The following is a 24,857-nucleotide window of genomic DNA, read 5'->3' as shown; positions in this document are numbered from 1 at the left end:
ATTAGTGTCCAACTGATGAATGGCATTTGAAGCAGTCACTGGGTGAACTGTTGAACTGCCGTACTGTTGAACTCGCACTGCTTTACTGCTCTGAAATCAACTGTGCTTAAAACATGAGGTCTGCATTATTAAGTGTATCGTTTTGTCTCCAAAAAAAGCATCGAGGGCAAAACATGCTCAGAACGCATCAATATTGCATTCCCTAATTTTTTCACACTTCATAGACTTCCTTCTTTGCAAAAGCACAAACTTCATTTGTAATGTGGGTCACAGTTTACAATAAGGTGTCATTTGCGAAAATTAATTATTGCATCAGCAAACTAATTACCAATGAGTCATCATTTTTTCCCCCCAAAGTTAAAACCTAATTTTCTTTTAGTTTTCTGTTAGTTTGCTGTGCATTTATGCCAACAAATACAACATAATGTAATTGTAAACGCTAAAATTAAACACTGGTGAAAATGTTAAATAAAAAAGTACTATACTAAACAGTATATTCCCAAAAACCTGTCAAAATCATGTGAAACACATCATTCAAAAAGACTTGAAACATTTTCATATTGTATCGAACAAAAAAATGTCCATAGCCACATTTCATGTTTGTTTCATATGTTAACAAAGAAAACCTTTGGATTTAAACACCAAATTGTCATACAAAAATGCTGTTCAAATGTTATCGGTACGTTATGATTGGTAAAAATAATAAATACTTTTATTCACCAAGTATAAAATTAATTAAAACTAGATACACATCTATATTAATTATTTACTTTATCCTTTCTAGCAGATTAAAGAAAACAGAAAAAATACACAAGCAAACGTTTCTTGACCATCAAATGAGCATATCTGAATGATTTTGAATGGATCACGTGAGTAATGATACTGAAAATTCAGCTTTGACAAGAATAAATCACATTTTTAAAGTATTAAAATAGTTATTTTAGGTTGCAATAAAACAATAAGATTTGTTTTTATACATGCAAATAACAATTTTTACAGTCATTATTAACACAATTACAGATTAAGATTTCATTGATAATCTGCACATTTTCAATGAAATCCCATTTCTCTTTTTAACCAATAGCAAAACTGCTAGGCATGGGCCGGTATAAGATTCTGACGGTATGATAACCTTGGATAAAAATATCACGATTTTACTGTATCACAGTATCATGATTACTGCTCTAAAATATATTCTTTCTAAATGTCTGGGTAAAAAAACTCAAACTTTTTCCCCTTTGAAAACAATATATTTTATTTTTTGAAAGATTTATAATATTTTGGAACAGTAAACATGTTGGGCTAAATAATTCAAATGAATCAATGACTTCTGCTGTCTTATTAGTTTCAAAAACAGATTTCTTTACCATTTAAAATGGCATCCTTGGATATTTTTTCAGCTGGAGATACTGTTGTCCTAAAACAAGTAAAAAAAAAAAAAATAATAATAAAAATGTAAATAAAAAGTCTTACACATACCTTAGGAACGATATTACGGAAAATTTTGGCGGTTTGAAAACTTCCAAACCGCGGTATACCTTGAAAACGGTTATGGTCCCATGTCTAATAGCTGCTGCACTTTTGTAGCACAACACAGCCAAAGTAATGCTTAAAATGTCTTAAAGGCCCTGTTTACACCAATGTACACCAGTTTTTTTGTAAATCTGATGACAAGTGTATACCATAAATGTTTTTAAAAATATTTATATTAGTTATTGATAATGCTTTTCAATGGACAGTGCTGAATGGAATCTGTATCATCTTTTTGTTGTTTTTCACAGTCAGAAGTGAATTAAGCTTTTGTTTTTGCAATATTAGATGATAGAAAGATCAAAAAGTCCAGATGTATTGTAAAGGCCAAATTCATACCCCAGGCAAATTCTATTTCTTATTTTAACCGGAAATGACACATGCTTTTCCCAAAAGATGACACGATGATGTGCAAGAGGCAACACAATCTCACGGCAATTCGTAACTTTTTGATTTAGTGGCTAATTCGTATGAATTTGTATGATCTAATTCGTACATTTTCGTACGATTTGCTCATCCCCCAATGACGGTTGGGTTTAGGGGTGGGGTTAGGTGCCACGCCTCCTTTTTAAAATCGTACATTTTCATAGGACTAAACTCATAAGAATTCGTCTGAATTAGCCACTATACTGACAAAACGTAAAATACTTACGTTTTATCATGAGATCGCAAGAGGCAATGTTAAAAATCGTTAAGTAAAATAACTTCTTTAAGTAACATTAAGACAGAATTTTCCAGGGTATGAATAATTTTGGGAATGACTGTATACATTTGCCCATCAGAAAAAGATATCAAAAGTGGCCCCCAAAAAGAAAGTCACCTCGTCTGTTTGCATTCCGATGGACTAAAATGGCCTTTAACACAAAATATAAACAGGACTAAAATTAAACCAGACTGCATTCCAAATGGTCAAAAAAGTAAGAAAGAACACACAACACCCCTCAAAACCAGTCAGACAACGTGCCACTTTGCTCATTTTTTTTATTTATCAGCTTTAAATACAATGACAGGGTCTACCTCAGGAGGAAACAAATTCAAACACTGTTTCTGTATGGCGGGCAAGAGCGGGAGAAGAAGAAACGCTGAGCGTAGAGTAAACCTCACAGGAAGCCCAGAGACGCCTGGAAAAGGTGCTTCTTTTGTCACATGAAAAGAGAAAACACACGTCCTACACAAATGCCCAGAAATGTCACTGAACACTCAGATCACATCAGAGAGAGAGAGACGGAAATACGCTCAAGTAAGTTCACTTGGTTAGTTTTGATCTAACTTCAAAATATCCATATATATATATACGTATTGAAATATAGAATCTCATGATTAAGGAGGCGTTTTCTCGGTAAGCTCATGGTTGTTCTGTGCATCATTCCTCTCATTTCTTTAAAAGTCTTGCCCCAAAATATAGACATCTGATTGAGCTGATCAGGTTTGCTAAGACGGGGTTTGACAGCTGGTGATTGGCTAAAAATTTACATGATGAAAAAAAGAAAAAACGTGATTGGCTATCATGTCAAAACGTAAAATTAAGGTAAATACGTTGGTCCTATTAGAAGCAGCGACAGGTAGATTAATCTGTGGCCTACTTGCTTTAAAAATAATTAGAAAATGAAACAAAGTCCTTGGGCAGAAGAGAGGATATGCACAGAGTATATATATATATAAAAAAAAAACAACGGAGAGAGGCAAATGTTCAACATTAGAAAAAAACAAAAACAAATAAAAGCATACTGATGTTTTGTTGAGTTTGTTTTTTCATGATTTTTTGTGTTTTGTGTTCTCTGCAAATGCATCTGGTCTTCCACAAGGTCTTTGGAGCAACAACTTAGCGTCGGTAACCGAACTCGTCCGCATCATCGTCACGGAAATCTCCATAACGCCAAATGTTGAGCTGCAAATAAAAGAACAAGTTGTTCATTAAAAACATGATTTTTATTTATTTACTGGTCAGATCGCAAGTGAAAGTGAATGTTTGTATTTTTTATTTGAATTTGGGCTTAATTGTCAATTAAGTTTGACTGAAGATGAATAAGCCCCTCCCACTTTACAACCACCAAATACGCACACAAACCTAACGATCTGTGCAGCAAATTCTTCTGGTGAGACTGAATTGGTGACAAAAAGGTAGTAAATGTGTGAGCCCTACACTCTGACATTGTTGTCCCCGCTATGAAATGAAACCGCTTTTAAAATCTATAACTTGACTTCTAGCTGATCATTTGAAAAGGTGGCAGAAGGAAGATTTTTCAAATAAATCACCTGTTGAACTGCATCCCAATCATTACAAATACTGCAGAATACCTATTGGAACCCGCTTGGACCCAAGATTCTCACAGTATTCAGTCAAGTTTGGTGAAGGAAAAATCATGGTTTGGGGTTACGTTCAGTATGGGGGCATGTAAGAGATGTGCAGAATGAATGGCAACATCAACAGCCTGAGGTATCAAGACATTTTTGCTGGTCCTTCTCATACTTAAGCCTCCACATCAAAATTCCACAAAGCACAGAAGGTCAAGGTGCTCCAGGATTGGCCAGCCCAGTCACCAGAAGTAGGAGGCATTGTAGATAAATCCCAATAATCTGGGACTCTGGGAGTCCTGCAAGAATGCCATTCTTTGCCATTCCAGATGACTTTATTAATAAGTTGTTGGATAATATGGATGCAGTCCTCCAAGCCCATGGGTGTCATACACAATATTAATTCTTTTTTCACTGCATCATGACTTTATATTCTATACTGTACATTATTTCTGTTAGGTGACTAGACTTTTGTCTAATCAGACCTTACTGTCCTAATTAAATAATTAAAAATCAAGGCAGATCTTATTTTATTTTTGTAATTCAAGCATAATCTAGAGGCTTTTGCCTTTTAAATAAGCCACTTCTGATACCAAATGATCAACTAGAAGTCAAGTTCTTATTTGTTGTTCCTAAAACTTGGACAGGTGACAAGACTTTTGTCAGGTAGTGTATATAAACAATGGATTGATTCTGAAATTTTCAAAATGCATTGCTATTCTCTCTTAAATAAATTCGTTTTTAATTGTAGAGAATGCTTTAAAAACACCCATCCTCTGCTTGCATTCAATTCCTTACAATTTCCACCTAAAACAATCATGAATGTAGGAAAAGTTTAAGTGAATTACAAAATTGTTCATAGTGTGCTGTATTTACATTAGTCTCATAGCATTAATGCCAACTTGCATGTCCTCCTCATGAGCATTTGAGAGTATGGTTAAAAACTAGACTAGTGTACCATCTGCTGTTAAAAACATAAGCTCAGAATTTATTCAAGAGAGACTAGCGATGCATTTCAAAATCTAAGAATTGATCCAGAATCGATTTCTTGAGCAATTGTTTTGCGACAGCTTTAAATTGTAGGATTTAATTAAATTTTTTGTTCTTTAAAACGCATATAAAACGTATATACAACATCAATTTTACATCAGTATTCAAGCAATTGTAATTGCAGTGTAAATGTATTTTGATGAATAATCTTTAAAAGGTACTTTGTGGAACATCACTGTAGTTTTCCCCTTCACAAAACATTTTTGTTGTTTACACAGACACAATAAGTGTCATTTTCAAAAATGTACACTTTGAAGTCCACTTAAAATGCATTTGCACAGGCATCCAAACCGCATTACATTTCTGTCATTAAAAATATGTCATGTACACTCCTCGGGATAAAAACACAAGTTGGATTCCTTTGCTGTGACATCAGTGAAGACAAAATATTAATTCATAGTCTATGCATAATTCAAACACTATGAAAATAGAGAGTTTGATTGAACATGCATTGAAATCATCGTGACCTACAACAAAGACAAGCCCTCAAAGCTAAAGATCTTATCTGAACGCACTTCTTCCTGACACAAAGGGTAAATAAATTGCACCGAAAGGCAAAACAAACATTTGAACCCCCCTTTAAATCCTAAATAACCTCGATGAAACATTAATAAGCAGCAAAATGGGTCTTTGAGTCATTTGACAGCCCCGATTCACCATCATTAAACCCTGATAAGCATTTCTGCCATGTATCTGTGCGAGTGAGGCACAGATGGCCAGCGTGTAGACAGGATCATTAAAACATGAGCTGGTCTGTAACATCATCACACCTCAGTAATAACGAGGCGAGCGCTCGTTTACGCTCCTCTTTAACTCCAGTCCTTTCACATCCAGTCACGCATGAAAGCTTTACTTTCGACAAATTCCATCGCAGCCTGTTCATTTTACATCAGCTTCGCCAAATAAAGCAGTCAAACGTTTCATTTGCACGACGTTGAATCGTTTCGGCTTCATGGATTCTTAGTGAAGATGGGAAATCATTTTGTACATTGCACAAAGGATTTTATCGTTCTTCTCCATTTTTGTTATCTCTGTGAGCGTGTGTGTGTGTGTGTGTGTCGGCTGTTAACCGAGAGAATCACAGCTAATTAATGTCTATGATAATTAGCGCCGCCGTTAGCAGGGACATCATCATCTAGCTCTCGCTTCTGCTTCAGTCTTGTTATACAGCGATTGGCCTGTCATGTGAACAATGTTGAAGCCAGAAGATTGTGTTGGATGTGCATTACACCTCACACTAAGCTGATGTTACAGGTAAAGTCAGTGTGTGAGCCAAAGCCGATTCTGAAAATAAAAGTCCTCCGTTTCTGTGCCAACAAGGGCATTAAAGCCATAAAGACGAGCAGCAGGGAAGGAGAGATGCAAGTAAAAGATAATGTACAGTCAGCAGGTTTTCAAACAAACAAACTAAAAAGAATTACTCGTACGTTACAATGTGTTATTTATTGCTCTATTGTTTTGGAGCATTATTTCTCCAATATTTTAACACTAATTTATTTACATTATATTTGTATACACTTAACGCAGGATATTTAATGCTAATTGTGATGCCTCATCATTGACCCAAATAAACATTATTCTTTATTTATATTTAAAGACTAAAAGTAATCATCTAAAACTTCTGCAGACAAACATTATAATAAAAGTACTAAAATGTAAAGTCAGGGTGCAAACTACGGGGAGCTCAGCTCCCCTAATTAAGGGCGCACTCAATACCACGCTACCCGAACCATGCCCAGGCACATTTCACGATTCATTTGAGAAGTGTGAATGCTCTGAATCAGGCTCAGGCGCGGTTCAGTTGGCCGGTCCTGGCCCAGTTGGAAGAGGTGTGCCAGAGCGCGGTTCACTTGGGCTTTGGCGCGGTATGCTTGTAGTGTGAGTGCAAAGCGTGCCTGAACACAAAACTGAAGGACCAACGTCACTTTTAGAGGACTGTTTCATATGGATTTATTAATATTTCTTAATTTTCAATAAATGCAAACTGTCGTAGATATTTAAAGACACAAACCCCTTACTGCACGACAGTTTGCACCTTTAGTAAACCTCCTAATATCTGCAGCATGAGAACTTTTATGATAATTTATGAGTGTCAAAAGTGGTGGATCTGTTCGGAAAAGTGTCACTGCAGCCCAAACGACCAAAAATAATACAAAACGATATAACTAAAGAAATCTGCACTGTGCTGAGCAAGAGCGCTTCTCTTCCTGTTAAACTGAACAGTCACATCATCGATGATGTAAGCGTGCTCAGGTCCGGTAGGTTAAAAATGCAATGTGAGTGCAGGCCGAGGGGGAAAGGGGATGGGGGACAATCACGCTTTGGCTTGGTTGAAGGCAACTGTACCTAATGTGAGTGCGCCCCAAGGCATGGCTCCCCTGAAAACAAGATTTGTGATATTTTGGGGGGTCCCAAAAATATTGACAATGTGTTATTTGGGGCTGGGTGATTTGACCTAAAATCAAAATCTTGATTAATTGAACATTTTAACTCGATTACGATTATTGGCCGATTATTTTATTACATTTTTTTGCATTTTTTATATAAAATAACTCTTGTATATCATGTAAATAATATAATTTATATAAAAAAATATTCTACTGTAAACAAATATTTGAATGTAAATAGTAATTTTATTGTAATAGAAAATATGGCGTCTCAAGTCATATCCGGCGCAGCTTCCAGTCATCCTCAATGTAATGCAAACGTGCGACATGTTGTTACATTTTTGGATGGATGCGCGGGTATGCGACTGCTCAAGGCTGCACCAGACCACACCTGTGCGTTCGATGCAGAAGTATAAATCAGCCTTAACAGAGCGTGTGACTCCACACGCGGTAGGGAAAGTTATTTTGATTAATCAACCAGCCCTAGATGACGTGTGGTTTCAGTATTGTATAATGTGATCATGGATTTATGTGTAAAAGTGCAAAAATATCATCCGAGCATAACGTGATTTACACCTCACTTAAAAAAAGATAACTACAAGCTATACTTGTCTAGAGCAAAAAGGTGTGGGGACACTGCAGAGCAAAGTCCACTCATGTCAAAGACTGACAGCCAGATAATTTCATATGGACGTTGAGACACATTTTCGTTTTCCAAAACAAATGATGTGACGTTACGTTGTGTTGCATTGCGTTTTATTTGCTTCATACAGTAGGCCAATAAAATGTTCTTCTTTTTTTTTTTAAACACCGTGACATTGCTGTAAACATGTTGGACAATTAAGCTGAAAGCACTTGAAAAACTGGAACTCCTTTCAATGGTGTTTTTTTCATTTTCAAATTCACGATAATGTTTTACTGGAGTCAAAAATGAGATCGTATGACATTCTATAGCCCTATGTAAAATAAAAAAGCATATGCTGTCCTTAATGCCATCATCTTGAGTTTATCAGAGAAGGCTCTGGCTACAGATTTGCACTTCCATCTTCAGTGCAGCTTCAAAAGTCTGTACATGATCCCAGCCCATCTCGACTCGCTTAACGGAAAGAAAACGGCACAAATGATGTCTACTGCAGAGCTGTTTTAAGGCAAGCATTTGTGTTTCGTTAAGATCTGTTTACAACACTATAGCAACTGCGGTGCCCGTTGAAACTACCGTGCAAGTAGGTAAGGGTATCAGATAAGAAGTTTGTTGCAACGCTCTTAATGAAATCCCTTACCTCAGGGATTTTTCCCCCTCAGGGACACTCTTAAGTTAAATTACTGAAGGTCTTTCATGCAAGCGGGCACAGGTGTTGATTGTAAATGACGCCACTTGCAGAGGAAGCGCAGTTGCCTGTGAGTGCAAGTCAGAGAGTGCAAGCCTGAAACGAAAAGTGCAAATCTGCAGCCAGACTCTATTGGCTTATTGACCTTATTCGTCAATGCGGAAGTGAGCTCGTTTTTGCTTTTGTTTAAGAACTTCCGATTTAGCTGCCTATGGTCAAATGGTCAAACTACTTGCTCTACAAACAAGTGTTTGCATGACCATACAGACAAAAGCAGAATCATATAATAAGAAAATGTCAGTTTGCAACATCAAGCAGCAAAACAAACTGTTTTTAACGTCTAAAAATGAATGGAAGGGAATGAGTCCGGAAGTCTCGAGCCAAAAAGATTTAAATGGTTGCGACCGCTCGTACACGGAGAATAAGGTGAAAAGATCTAATAGAAAAACCATAGGCTACATGACGAGGTCATTTATTTATTTTTGTTGTTAAATGAAACGTATTCATGTTTGTTGATTTTATATAAATGAATGTATTCCTCTCACAGAAGCACTGCAGGTCAAATTAGACAACGATGTTCTGCTGTTGTTTGTAAAAAGAAATCCCTCAAAAGATATTTTCAAGAGTCACAAAAAAATTATTGACAGAAAAACAAGCGCTTTTTAGCTAGAAAGTGAAACAAAATACTTTGTAATATTGCTTACAATAATATAAATATTTGTTTTATATTTATAGATTTTTTTGTTTATATTCTGCTGTTTAAGGACGGGGATCCTGTGTCTTATATAGCCTACATTGTGGCAAGAGACTCAAGATCAAAGCCACAAACATAAATATGAATTAAGGATTTAAAACTGCAGATCTTACCCTGGCGCTCTTGGCAGATTCCTGGGCATTCAGGTATTCGGTCACCTGTCACAAGAAAAAAAAAAATTATTAAACCAGAGCAAAACCTAGTGTTGTGTTTAACTCTTTGAGGGGAAAAAAACATCATTAATCAAGAGAAACCTAGCGTTTTTTAAACTGTGTCTTCCACACGATTCTAAACATGTATAGCTAATTTGTTTTCTTGTTGAACACAAAAGATGACATCTTAAACTATGAAAAAACAAATACTAAAGAAATCAATGGCTATTAGTTTCCAGACATTCTTCAAAACATCTTCTCAAACTTACAGTAGAAACTCGTGCAGGTTTATACCAAGTGGAGGATGAGTGAATGATTAGTTTTCGTTATTGGTTGAACTGTCTCTATAACAAACTCAAACAACATCCCTCAGCATCTTCAACATTAAATAAATGACACCCGCAGGACATTATGGAGGACAGAGATTGCTTTAAAAAATGACGGCATTTACAGAGATTGATGTGCTGCTGAATCTACATCAGTCAAATGCAGTAAGCGCATCTGGTTTAAAAGATGCTTTAACAGGCCTTCATCATGTTGAGCTGCTTTCTGATCATCAGATTCAGAGTATGCATTCGATAGTAAGGAAAAGTGTGGGTGGGGTGTTGACGTGATGTTGCATTTTCACTGTCACACATGACAAAATGAATATAATTAGTATTGTCATTATGTAAATACCATAAATAGTTAAACGGGTCATTGTCTTCCATGAACCTCTTGTTATATAAACTGCTGTATTACTTGTTTCTGAGTCTAATCTCAAAACTACATATATATATATATATATATATATATATATATATATATATATATATATATATATATATATATATATATATATATATATATATATATATATATATATACACATACATAATAAAATAAAATCACAAAACTGTTAATAAATACGTCAGGGCTCATTTTACAAGTGGCTATTTCAGTAAATAGCGATATTTTTTGTCTATCTAATTCCACTAAAAACTTGAAGACCCTTTTCAAGATTTTCCTTTTCACATATTTACCATTTTTTTTGAACCACTATAAAATTAATATGGTCCTATGGTGTGAAACTACATTTGTTGAGAATTTCCAAGTCATGGGGAATTTTTTTTTTTTATTATTAATATAATTTCATATAAATTAAATAGCACAACATGAAGTGTCTAACAATGAAGATAAATCACTCACTCTATTTATATTAGTGATGTTAAAAATCTCAATATTTCACTTGTTGTCAATACTAGTGTTTTCCTGATACTTGATTTAGGTACAAATTAATCCTGGAATTTTAAAAATGTCCATTTCCCGCTAATATTTAAGCGTTGTTGAGCTCGTTCATAAACGTCACTGATTTCTCATTGTGTTCACGTGCTCATCAGAAATGACTGTGAAGGTCATCGGTTCACCAATGTCACTGCTGTTTACTGAGTGTAAACACAGATACAGGGACACTGGAGCGTTTCAAAGTCATGTCCATCAGCTGGTTTGTCTACACGCTGACGTACGAGCGATCCGCTGATGAATCACGGCTTTAAAATTTTCCAGTGTCCCTGAATCTGTGGGGACAGTTAACAGCAGTGAGTTCGGTGAACTGATGACCTTCACAGCCAATCACTGTCATTTGGGTTGAGCACGTGAACACAATGGGTAATCACCGCTGTTTAAGAATGTGCTCAGAAGCGTTCAAAAGTTCACAGGAAATGGACGTTTTTAAAATCTCAGTACCGGTTGGTACCGAATTCCAGTATTGTGACAACACTAGTCAATACTGGAATATTTAAAAGGATACCATCTTGCTTTTATAAGTATCATTACCGGCTTTGCACGCTCTCGCTCTCAGCAGCAGTTTCCTCACTATATCGAAAATGGTATTGAATATCGATATTTTTCTAGGTATCAAATTTGTAGTATCATATCATATAATTTGTATAGTTGCTTTTCATAACATCAGATATTCATAATTACAGTATGTCACACCACAGGACATATTTAAGAAGAATCCATGATAAATATAAAAACAAAAACAGTGAAAGAACGGATCAAGCTAGCGACTCCATTTATTTTCTAACTCCAAACTACATAAATATATCTATCTTTTCTTTAAAAACGGTGTTTTACATTCTTTTTACTGCGTATGCATCTACTACCAGAGTGTCGACAGTCACTAGACAGGCCTAAGCAATGCTAAACATATTGAGTGCTTCTGCCACAGAGTCAGAGAGTGGGACAGTCTTTGTTTCTGTCGTTATAAAGCTTGAGTGGCTTGTTTTCCAGGTACTGATGATACACAGCAGATGCACAAGATGGCAGATGTTAAAAAGCGTGGTGTGTGCTCTTTGGGTTTGTTTAGAGGAGGTTAATTGGCTGGCTGAAGAGCAGTGATTCTTTTGTGCTACATCTGGACTGTGCAGCTGCAGAGAAAAGTGTGGCTAACACAGCCAACTCCATCCATCAAGAGTCTGAAGCCATATGACACGCAACACAGCACCTCACACACACACATCAGCAGTTTCACACACAGCAGAGGCACAAAACCCCTGTGCTGCTCAAAAGATGCCAACATTATAGATATGCTGACGTGATCATATATGACAAATTACCAACACGTCAAGATAAGGGATGCACAGGTTTTAAAATGCAGATGTCTTTTTTAGAACTAATAAATTACTAATGAAAACTGTCTCTCGCTTTATTGACATGGCATTTTTTTTGTTGCAGTATTGCCAAAAATATATGAATGTATATAATATGGAATATAATTACTGTGCAATTTGAAAGTAGTATATAATACAGAACAATATAATACAATATAATATATCCGTCTATCCATCCATCCATCCATCAACCTGTACCCATTGATATCAGTCCGTCTGTCCGTCCTCAGTCTGTCTGTCTGTCTGTCTATCTATAGTATCTATCTACTTACATACCTATCTACCTGAACCTATCTACCTATCCATCCATCCATCCATCCATCCATCCAACCATCCATCAATTCATTAATCCATGGTATCTATCTACCCAGGTACACATCTGCCTTTGTACCCATCAACCTGTACCCATCAATATCAGTCCGTCTGTCTGTCTATACTATCCATCTATAGTATTCAGCCAACCATCCATCCATCCATCTGTAGTATCTATCTACCTATGTACCCATCTACATATCCATCCATCTATAGTATCTATCTACCTACATACCCATCTACCTGTACCTATCTGCCTATCCATCCATCCACCGTATCTATCTACCTTTGTACCCATGAACCTGTACTCATCTACCTGTACCCATCGATATCAGTACTTCCGTCTGTCCGTCCATCAGTCCACTGCCTGTCTTTCTATCTATACTATCCATACATCCACCCATCCAACCATCTATTTATCTATAGTCTCTATCTACCTATGTACCTCTCTACAGAATCTATCTACCTGTACAATCTACATATTCATCCATCCATAGTATCTATCTACCTATGTACCCATCTACCTGTACCTATCTACTTGTACCCATCAATATCAGTCCGACCACTGTCTGTCCGTCCGTCCGTCCGTCCGTCCATCCATCCGTCCATCCATCTATTTATCTATAGTATCGATCTACCTATGTACTTATCTACTGTATCTATCTACCTGTACCCATCAACATATCCATTTTTAGTATCCATCAATACCATCCATTCATCCATCTACAGTATGTATATATGTACAGAATCTATCTACAATTCATCCATCCATCCATCCATCCCATACAAAAATAGATTGATTTAATATATTTTTAAAAAATTATTTAAGGTTTCTTCCAACAGAACAGGTCAGTAAGTTGTCTTTTTATTAAACAAACAAAATAAGCTAATAGTATTTATCTTATTTCCATGGTATTGTCATTTCTGCTCTCTGTATATTGTGTGCAGTGAAGTTCAACTCCGATGTGCAGACTAGTATGCATAAATGTCATTATTACACTAAATCCCCCAATAATCAGTCTTTGGAGCGCAAATATTGCAACAAATTGTGAAGAAAAGACGGCATTAAATCTGCCATTTGAGGTAGCAAGAACCAACAAAGCTCTTCTATGACACTGAAATCCTTCAGAAATATTTAAAGAGTCCATAGCTTCGTAAAAGCCAAAAATCAATGAAAAGTCTTGATTTAATTATAGTAACAAACACCCTTTCAACATTATATTCAGTTTTCTGATTGATCTGCTTTACCCAAAATAAAAGTCTTTACAGAAACATTCTCAATGAAACAACCTAAAGAAATTTCATTAACCATCAAGTAGAGGGAGATGTCACGAGCATCTTTTTTTAATTAAACAAAAAGACACATGTTTATTCAAGATTTTCTAATTGGTGTTTGTTTAACAATGATAAACAGCAGCAAGTACTGTAAGATTTCTTTCCAAATATGTTTACGCAAATTACAGACTACAGATAATCTTGTGTGTATTTAACCATTCATTTGCAAGAAAAAAAGCATCTGAAAGTGTAATGCGAGCATCGGATCTACATGTAGCATGTGCTTGTTTCTCATTTCTAACAAGTTTGTAACTTTGTATACCTGCTCTAATAATCATCATTACAGACACTATTAAAAACACACTTCTCCATTCCAAGTGTGTGAGCCATTTCTGTGTCCTCTATTCATAGTCCTCTCAATGAGTTCAGGTGTTTGTGTTCTACCAATCTGCAACTTAGTCTTTTACTGTTAATCTCAGCATGAAATGATAGGACAGTGATTAGATTTGGGACGTTCTTGGAAACACTCCATAATATCCAGTAATACACGCAGGCCAAAAATCAAAGCGTCCATGGAACATTCGAGGAGAATAGTTTGGACTTTGATCATCTCAGTACAGAGATTAAACAACAGAAAGACGCTAGAGCCGAAATGGCTTCTCTGTCCCATATCAAGCCTGTGTTCAATCCACGGGGCACAGGAATGAAATGAAGTTTTTAGGCAGCGATGCGTGTCATTCAGCATGTGTCCTGGTGCGGTTTGCGTGTGGGGATGAGTGCGTGTTTGATACTAGAAGAGCAAAAAATTCAAGCTCAGCTAACTTTTAATGGCTAATGGGCAGCGAAACACTAAGGAGCGATGCATGATGCGATATTACTGGACATGGATTAGCCCATGACTAAAGGTACTACTAGACAAACAGGTAATTTAATTGAGCTGAAATGACAGACTATTTTTATTACAATTTTTTTTTTTGGAAATGATAAATCATTTTTTGTTTTTGCTTTTGCTTTGTTGTAAAGTATTGCATAACACTGGCACAAAAATCCACAAAATTGACTAAAATCAATAGCTATGTTTCCATCTACTTATGTTTATCCCAATTTTGCACAAATGCTTTACGGAAATGATAGGATGTGCATAAATTTAGGATGTGCATAAACGCATGCACATAACTGAGTAGGATATAACTTTTATGCAAAAAGAAAAGGTGCATAAACTACAATGTAAAGACATTTACCAAAATAAATCTCCAGCATAGACATCAAAAATGTCATGTGATTTAGTTTTGACATCATGTGAAGACAAACTAAAAGATGTGATGGCATTAAAGGACAAACTAGTGAACGATGACATTCTAAAACACCTGGAATGTTATTTTGTTCATTCAAAAATGCCTCAGCCAATGTCCGTTAAGTAAGTTCTATATTGTTACCTCCCTTGAGTGGATGCACTCCCAAAGAGTGGTCTCATGCCCCCAAAAACCAATGTTCACCGCATTTTGTCTTCATCTTCTGATGCGGATGCAATTTAATATACAAGAAAAAAATAATATATTTGGCACCAGTTTGTCAGGGAGTGGCGATTCTGTTATCTTCAGCTCCTTTGATATAAACAGTGCATTATTCGCAAATAAATATAAATCTAATTGGCATCTTTGGATGTAAACATAGCTAATGTAACATCCATGCAGGCCAGCAGGAGGTGATGCTTAATAGAAGGTTTTGTCAGTTGTCAAAAACTTGTCATCGCAACAAAAACATTATCGACAAAACATCAAAATGTAGCAAATGTGCATATGGCAATAAACATGTATCGGTAATGCTTTCTTTTCCATGAAATAATATGAAATAATTGTTGGTTGCAAATTTTTAAATGTCATATCATATACTGAATATTGCTTTATATTGATATCATAGATCACATTTGTTATCAATCTTGCGGAGCCCTACTATACAACTATATTATAGTAACCTTGCACATTATAAACAGAGTAAAGTTTATGCGCATTTGGTGTGCTATCAAAGGGAAGGGCTCCAATCTCCAAGCTTGTGGCCCAAGCCCATGGTACCCAAGCAAGGATCTTAGGTATACTAAATACACTGGAATTCATTAAGATCGGTAAATGAGAACACAGAAGAAAGCTGTAGGTTAAATTGATAGTTTAAAAATTTCAATTTACTCATTCTCATGTGGTTCCATACCTTTATAAGTTTATTCATTCTGTTGGGTAGTAAACCTCTTCAGTGTTCAACAGAATACATAAACTCATATTTTGAAGAAACCATGGGCTTCCATAGTAGAAAACATTAAAAAAATACAACAGAAATCAATGGTTACAGGTTTCAACAAGCATGGCAACAAGTTTGGAACAAATAAAGGGTGGAAAAATTATGGCAGAATTTCCAAATTTTCCCTTTAATCAGGAGAGGAACAGTAACCCTAGAATTAACTTCCCATGACTGCTAAAAAGCTAAATACTCAAAGGGGCCATTTAGTCTCTGAACAACCATAATAAAATGATTACATCTCCCTTGGGCTTTATCATCTGGTCTGTACATCTCAATATCACAGTGAGTGAGAGAAATATTAACAGTGCAACAGTTTCATCAAACCATCGACAGAACATCACCTGCTGAGATCAGACCACCTTTCATGTCTTAATTAATGTCTCCAAGGGAGAGTCATTAAATGCCAACAACAGCAAGACCTGCATACTCATTCTGAAATTATAAGACCAGAGTTCAGCCCCTTGAAATCAACAAGTCAATAATGAACGCTTAAGGAGAATCTCACAGAACAAATCTGCAATAAGACTGTCTGTATTCTATGACTGTAACCCTAATTGGTATGTGAGCTTGTAATTAGCTTGTAAAACTAATGAACGTGAAAAGGCACCAGCGGCACTCATGGTACGCTACAGTAAGCTTAGCACTGGTGTAGCATAAATGCATCGAAGCCTTGTTATAAACCCTACAAGCTTTATTGTCTACTGCATAAGCAGAGATCTGTCTTCTAAGGCAACCTACTTGACACCCGATAAAAAGGACCCGACTTTTTAACAATATATATTTTAGATTGTATTTGTCCTCCTAAAACCCCTCAAGGTCTACTTGCCTAGTTCCAAGTGAATTTGAGGCATCTCCAATCCGGCAAGCTAAAAAGAACAATAGATACGTCATCTTTTAGTGTCTGCAGAAAGTTGAGGCCAGGGGAGAGAGGCTTACCTATACAGGTCATACTAGTAGGCCTTTGTTACAACTCATCCCCACAAACCTCACTCCTATCAGGGTCACGGCACCAATACTGCCCTTCTGTTTAAACTCAAATGATCAGATTGAGATTCAAAATAGCCCATTGGAGGCACGTACACTAACAAGGACAATATAAACTACAGCAGGGGTGCTCAACCCTGTTCGTGAAGATCTACCTTCCTATAGAGTTCACCCCCTACCCTGAACAAACACACTTGAATCAATTAATAAAAACCTGAACAGCACTTGATTATTACAGGTAGGTGTGTTTGAAATGGGTTGCAACTGAAATCTGCAGCTATGTAGATACCCAGGAACAGGGTTGGTCACCTCTAGACTACATCATCTAGCTTCAGTCACTACAATATCTTGAACCAGTGACTTGATGAGTGAGGTTTACCCACAGTTCTTACTAACTTGCCACTGTTATACTCTCCTCCGGGTCACGGCACCAACAGAATCAGTCTGATTTTTCTCACTCAAGTGAGGCAGGTCAGCTAACAAGGACGCTGAAGAGTAGTGTCCTCCTTGAGTCTATTGAGAGTCAAATCAGCACATAGGAGGAAAGTACACTAATAAGAACACCACAGACCACAGCTTATAGCATCAGACACTACAATGTCTTGAAGCAGTGACTTGAGGAGTGAGGTTTACCCACAGTTCTTACTAGCTTGCCACTGTTACAATCCCATCCAGGTCACGGCACCAACAGAATCAGTCTGGTTTTACTCACTCAAATGGGCAGGTGCACTTACAAGAATGCTAAAGACTAGAGTCATTCTTGAGTACACATCTCAATCTCCTAAACCTCACTTCAATCTGGGTCATGGCACCAATGTAGTGCTTGAGCAAGGGTGTCAAATCTATAGAGGACTGATAAAATGATCAGATTGAGAGTCAAATCAGCATATGGGAGAGACGTACACTAACAAGGACACTATAGAGTACAGCTTCTAGCTTCAGTCACTACAATGTCTTAAAGCAGTGACTTAAGGAGTGGGGTCTATCCACAGTTCTTACTATAGCTTGCCACTGTTAAACTCCCTTCCGGGTCAAGGCACCAACAGAATCAGTCTGGTTTTACTCACTCAAATGGGCAGGTGCACTAACAAGGATGCTAAAGACTAGAGTCCTTCTTGAGTACACATCTCAATCTCCTAAACCTCACTTCAATCTGAGTCATTGCACCAATGTAGTGCTTGGGCATAGTTGTCAAAATTCTAGAGGGCTGCAGCCCCAAAGAGTTGAGATCCAACCCTGCTCCAACACACGTATAGGTTTCAAACAAGTCTGCAGAACTTATTTAATTTTATCAACAGTGATTAATTAGAATCAGAATGAGTTTTATCACCAAGTGTGCTTAAAGACACAAGGAACACTTAAAGGTTTCAATTAAAAAGACATTATAAGGGTAAATCTAAACTTTGCAGAGCTGTTGCCTTCCAGGAACCAAGTTTGAAACCTGTGCCCTAGGGCCTCTACTGGGCTCACAGTGGGATTTAAAATTAATCCCCAAGTAAGATGTTTGTGCACCAAAGGAGATGTCAATGCCATACTCTCTAATTTCAGCCACCGAGAGATCTCTTGAAGCCAGTGGAGCGAGGTTTGCCTCTACTATCTGGTCTCCATTACACTCACAACCACCTTACACTCTGCAACTATCTGGTCTCCATTACACTCACCCCTATAAACATAGTCTTCATCTGACTTCTACTTGCCGTGCGTGTCCCGGTGTTCAAAGTGTACATGCAGTGCTTTCCAAGAATTCAGTAAAACAAGGCATCAGATAAGGTAGAATAATGCTGCACCCTAAAAAATTGCCTTAAAAGGTCTAGGTTAGCACATCAGAAAAGATGACAGCCAGCATGCAGAAGCAGCACTACTGGACAGTACTCTGACTTATGTAACAATAAATTTGCCTTTTACTTTCACTCTGATTACAGACTTATAGACTTCTACTATAGATTATTTCATCCAGTTGGCCAGGAATGAGAAAGAAAATCAGAGACGGAGAGACAGACTGACACGCAAATAAGAAAGAGCAGTGTTTGACAAACACAGGGAGGGAAATGACACATCGATTTCGTCTATCGATCCTGAGAACTGATGAAGCTCATGCACAGTTATCGGAAGACCTGCGTTATCCGCAAGCAGGTGGAGAGAAGGAGAACCAGGGGGCCTTATCTGTCACTCCCGCATACTCTCTCCCTGTCAGACAGACCTTCCTATATCTGACTCCTACTTTCACATTATAGATTTCCTTTCCCTCTCCCGTTTGCCTTGTACGGACATTCAAGGACTCGTTTCGCACTAGACCACAGTGATTGTGACTGACTGAGTGACTGACGTATGGACTCTGGTCTGAAGACTTCAGCAGAGCAAAGATTTGCTGATAGCAGGAAGTCAGGTGTCGAGCGTGGCAGATACCCTTGAAAAGTAGAGAGGACGTAAGGGAAAAAAGATCACAGAGCACTCTGTGTTTAAAAGGAATAAAATATCAAAAGAAAGACAACGGGGTGGGGGGTTGCTCACAGAATGGGTTGGCGATGCCCATTATGAAGGTAGTGTAAATAATCATGCTGTATTAACTGTGTTTTAAATCACAACTCATTTACGAAGGAATGAAAGGTTTGATCCACAGCTTTGTCTTTAATTCTGCAGATTATGATTTATCACACCGCTTTCACAGACATGCAAATACATGCAAATTTCCAAACTACATCCCCCTGCACAGGGTGTGCAGCGCTGGAGGCCAAACCGGCAGCAAGAGAAGATGGGGAAGGAGAGAGAGAAGGACAGAGAAAGAGAGTGCGCGTGAGTGGGAGAGATAATGAATGAGAAAATGAATGAAGGAGAGAGTGAGATGAGAGAATCTTTATGGAAAAGCCAGGGGTGAAAGCCGAAAGTAGACAGAAGACAAGTGGCATGGCGCCACCACACTTTACTAAAGTGCCAATGCTGTCCTTAAAAAAATGGTTGTCTCATGCCAGCCTGACTACAGGCACAATCCGGCATACATAATGTGCCCTTCATGTAAATTTACTGCTGATAGGATGTAGTAGCAGTGTAATACAATGTACAAGCCTGCACTAATGACAAGAAAAGGTTAAGATGACTTCAGCTTAATTATTTGTTTATTTTTTAGAGGTTTTTCACCTTCGATGGAACAGGACAGGGAGGAGAGGGGAAGCATCCACAAAGAACTCTGGTCTCGTAAAGCTATTAGTTGACACTATCCACAAAGCTATTGACGCAGACAAGAGATCTTTTAGTTTTAATTTCAGTCAAAATGTCGATGATTTTAACAAATATATAGTTAAAATAATGCTCTATATGCACAGCTAGTGTTTTTCAGCCAGTGATGAACTTCCGGTGACTATTTTTAATTTCATGAGGTTTATATTTACAGTATCGATGTTGTAATTCAAATATAATCAGTTAAATAGACTTTTGGTTGTTAAAGCGTAAAAAAAAGCGTAAAAAGAGACAAAAGACCGTTTAAACGCATGTGCCGTCATTAGCAGCAAGCTACAGCAGAAATTCCATTGAAAATACCAGGGTAAAATTAATTTCCATATTTTAAAGAAATAGCGCAGAAAAATATAATTGAATGCAGTGCTTCTTGTTTGCTCTGATACCCACTTTATACCGCATCTCAGCCAAGCAGTGAAGATCGCTGTTTTTTAAAGAAATCAGATCTTAAACGTGACGATTTTGCATGGGATGACAATTCATCGGAATCCCTGGTGCTGGCTGACTGAAATTAAAAGTCCATTTTAAAAGAGTTTGCATCAGAATTACGTCACAGAGCATTAAGTTAATCACTAAAATCAATTCTTTTCCAGCTGATGAACAATAACAAAATTAAAGCCAATCAGAATCCAGGTTGCCTTAAAGAGACAGCTCATTTAACAAACATAAGTTTCTGTTTTCTTTCCTCTATTTTCCAATAATAAAATATTGTGAAGAATGCTGAAAACTGTAGCCAAAGCATTTTTTTTCATATCATTGACGTCAATGGTACTTGTTTTTTTCTTTATTTTTATATTCAACAATATTTATACAACAACAACAACAACAACAACAAAGAAATGTTGAGTAAATGGTGAGTACATTTGTTCTTTTGGATTAATAATTCCTTCATAGATAGTGAACATTTAAAGTATAGGTCTCAAACTCAGTTCCTGGAGGGCCGCAGCTCTGCATAGTTTTGCTCCAACCCTGATCAAACACAGCTGATCCAACTAATCAAGGTGGTCAAGACTCTTTTGAACACCTAGATTACTTGGATCAGCTGTGTTTGACCAAGGTTGCAGCAAAACTGTGCAGAGCTGCGACCCTCCAGGATTTGAGGTTGAGACCTATGATTTAAAGCAACAACAACAAAAAAGATTCAATTTAATTAAATACAAATTGTTGAAGACCTGGGCATAGTTATCGCTATAGCTCACATTACAGTTAATGTACTTTGTGTAGCTTGTTCAAAAAACAAAAAACAACAACAGTTACATCACAATCAACTATTGGCCAGCCAAATGAATAGCTCTGCCCATGAACTTACACCGCTGGTTGAGCTAATGTTGCTGTGAGCTAAAAAAGTAGCCACGGAAGCCATTGGAGATTTGAGCATTTCTTCTGATGCACATCAGATCGCATTGTTGAACTTAAGCATGCATGCACAGTAGCTGAAGTACAGTACACATGCCTGAGCACCAGTGTTTCATAACTACGTGAGAGTGTGAAACCGGAGCAGAAGCGAGCGCCACTGATGTCAGACAGCTCAGCTTTATACAAGCACCTCAAACAACCTGTTAGTGCAACAGAAAATGAAGAAAGCAAGCACGAGGGAGTGCGAGGCGGGGACGAGTGAACCAGAACAGAAGTGTTCCTATGGGAACAGGCAAACGGTGGACCTGATGTGACTGTCACAAACACCCTCCATATGCTAAGAGTCTGCAAAAAAGCGCTTTAGAAAGTGGACTTCATTGCAAGCGAACCTGCGTGCTTTGATTTACCAGAAACAGCAAAAATAACATCAGGGTGGCGAGAAGGTCATAAGATATACAACAGGTATATCAACGAACTAGTTAGACTTAGGGAGAAGGTTTTGTAAGCTATTAGGAGTCATACTTAAAGCGCCATTAGATAAGTTTCAGCTTATGTAAATGATTGCATAATTAGGCTATTTAAAACTGACATGGATCCATGTGACTGTATTTAAATATATGTAAATGACATGTAGCGTTGGTAATGTCATTTTATAGCAGCACTGAATAAAACTGATTTTACTTTTAAAGTGAAATATTGCAAAAAATGATTATTACTACTTTTATTTCCATTACTATAGTTGTAACTAGAATTATTTATATTATTAAAAACAGCTGTAGTGTGCAGATTTTTATAGATCAATATGACAATATAGTAGCAGTACTAGTACTAAGTATATTATTACTGTCATTGACAGTTATTATTATTGTTATTATTAGTATTATTATTATTACGTAATATAATAACTGTGACAGACTAAGATCTGAAATCATTTTACAGTGAATAATAATCATATTAACTTTACTACTACTACTACTACTACTACTATTATTTTTATTATACTATGACCACCACTACTACTACTATACTACTACTATAATAACAATTATAATAATTTTTTGTTATTTCTATTTTTAATAATATCTCTACTGTGCATATTATTATATAGCATTATATATGACAATATAGAAGCAGTAATAATACTAATGTATATTTTTACTGTCATTGACATTGTTATCACTTTTATTATAATTATTATTATTATTACTAATATTATTACGTAATATTATAATATAACAACTTGTGATAGACTAAGATCTGAAATAATTTTTACAGTGAATATTAATCATATTAACTTTATTATTATTATTATTAATACCTCTTCTGTGCATATTATTATACACCAATATATACGACAATATAGATGCAGTAATAATACTAATATGTATATTATTTCTGTATATTATTACAGTCATTGACATTATTATTTTTTTATTATTATTATTACGTAATATAAAAACGGTGATATGCTAAGACCTGAAATCATTTTACAGGGAGTAATTATTGTATTAACTTAACAACTATTATTATTATTAACATTAATAATATTATTATAATTATACTACCACTACTACTGTACTATTACTACTAATAATAATTGATTGTTATTATTGTTATAATTATTAATAATATCTCTACTGTGCATATTATTATATAGCAATATACGTATATGACAATATAGAAGCTATAATAATACTAATATGTATATTAATACTGTCATTGACATTGTTATTACTTTGATTATTGTTGTATAATTTGTATAACTTTAATATAATTAGTTTTTATAATGTGACAGACTAAGATTTGAAGTTATTTTCACAGTGAAAAATAATTGTAATAACTTCTTAATAAACACAACAACTATTATTATTATTACAATATATAGTTTGAACATGCTTTAGGAGTAATTAATAGAAATAATTAAATAGCAGCTAATTTATTATGTATGTTGGGGTCCAGCACAACACTGACTAACCAACCAACCAAACAACCAACCAACCAACCAACCAACTACATTTTGTTTGAGGCAAATTATGCAATACTAGAAATGAACTAATCTCTAACATGTCCTTAGTGATTGGCAATGCATTACAAATGAAGGCAATGAGATTTAAAGCTGCTCCAGAAACAGCACAAGCATTACATAACAGTAAAGAAAAGAGCAGGTGAAACAAAGGTGGATAACAACGGGAAAAGCAAGGGCAGAATGAACGCTCAGTGCTCATAACATTTTAAAATGTCTGCCGTCAGAGGCCCTGCTGTGAAACTGCAAGGTGCATGTTTATGCACAAAGATAATGATGATGATCATCCCAGATAAACTAGCTGACCAGTCAACTCCACACTCCCTATTTGAGCTCTTGACTTACCATTTTCTGGAGGTACTTTTCTTTCCGGACATCCACCATGACCATGCCTTCTTTGACCAGACCCAGACCCACATCTTCTTTAGTGTCTGCGAACTGGAGCGTGACCTGCGGACAGACGCTTCCGCTGTACTCCACATTCAGCAGACACTGTGTGTTATGGATGTCCCTCACCACACTGTCCACGGCGTCGGCCCGAGCGTCTTCCTGTGGATGGGACCATCATTACACCATGGCACATAACAGGACATATTGTCTATTATTGCTTACAAAATTATGGATGCTGAAAAATTTGAAACAATATGATATTGCTTTAGCGCAGTATTTATACCTGATGCACGCTCAATGTCTCGCTTTCTGTGAGTTCTCTTTTACACGCTCTTTTACACAGTCCTGCAAACTTTATTGTTACCAAGGATTTGATTATTGCGGTCGCCTGACAAGGACATAAATTTACTGGCAAGCTGATGTGCATTAATGTTTCATATATATATAATTTTTGATTTATTTTATTTTTTTTCTTAAAGCAAGAATCTCTTGGTAACTATAATGACAGCACAAAACAGTATTCCTGCTTCAGAATATTTCAGACATATGGGCACATATTAGATAAGTGGAGCAAAGCCACACCACACGGAACAACTTGATCCTTCTATAGTTAAATGAATTTGATACGCTTTTCACTCTAGAAAGCATGTTTTTATACGAGAATGTAACTGATTTGCTGAAATGCTGCAATGGCTCCACTCAATACGTGACCAATGTAGTGAATTTTGTCGCTCTCTGGGGGAAGGCAGACAGCGTTGTCGCCAAGGTGGCCAGAGCAAACTTTGCCGCTCTCGCCACCTTCGGTGTGAATGCACAGTTAGAATACATGTATTATAATATTATG

At 36.5% G+C, this 24,857-nt stretch overlaps 1 protein-coding gene across 1 annotated transcript in view; it reads right to left on the bottom strand.

The window, feature by feature from the left end:
* Window positions 1-2,494: 2,494 nt before the first annotated feature.
* The window catches only part of snd1 (staphylococcal nuclease and tudor domain containing 1), a 303,535-nt gene continuing 281,172 nt past the window's right edge, over window positions 2,495-24,857 (bottom strand). Inside the window, 3 exon segments of the mRNA XM_056455628.1 lie at window positions 2,495-3,418; window positions 9,458-9,502; window positions 23,969-24,172. Of these exon segments, the coding sequence (XP_056311603.1) occupies window positions 3,353-3,418; window positions 9,458-9,502; window positions 23,969-24,172 (315 nt within the window). The 3' untranslated portion in view covers window positions 2,495-3,352.

Source organism: Danio aesculapii, chromosome 4 (genome assembly GCF_903798145.1).
Source record: "Danio aesculapii chromosome 4, fDanAes4.1, whole genome shotgun sequence".
Lineage (NCBI taxonomy): Eukaryota > Metazoa > Chordata > Actinopteri > Cypriniformes > Danionidae > Danio > Danio aesculapii.
This window is presented reverse-complemented; position numbering and strand designations above follow the sequence as displayed.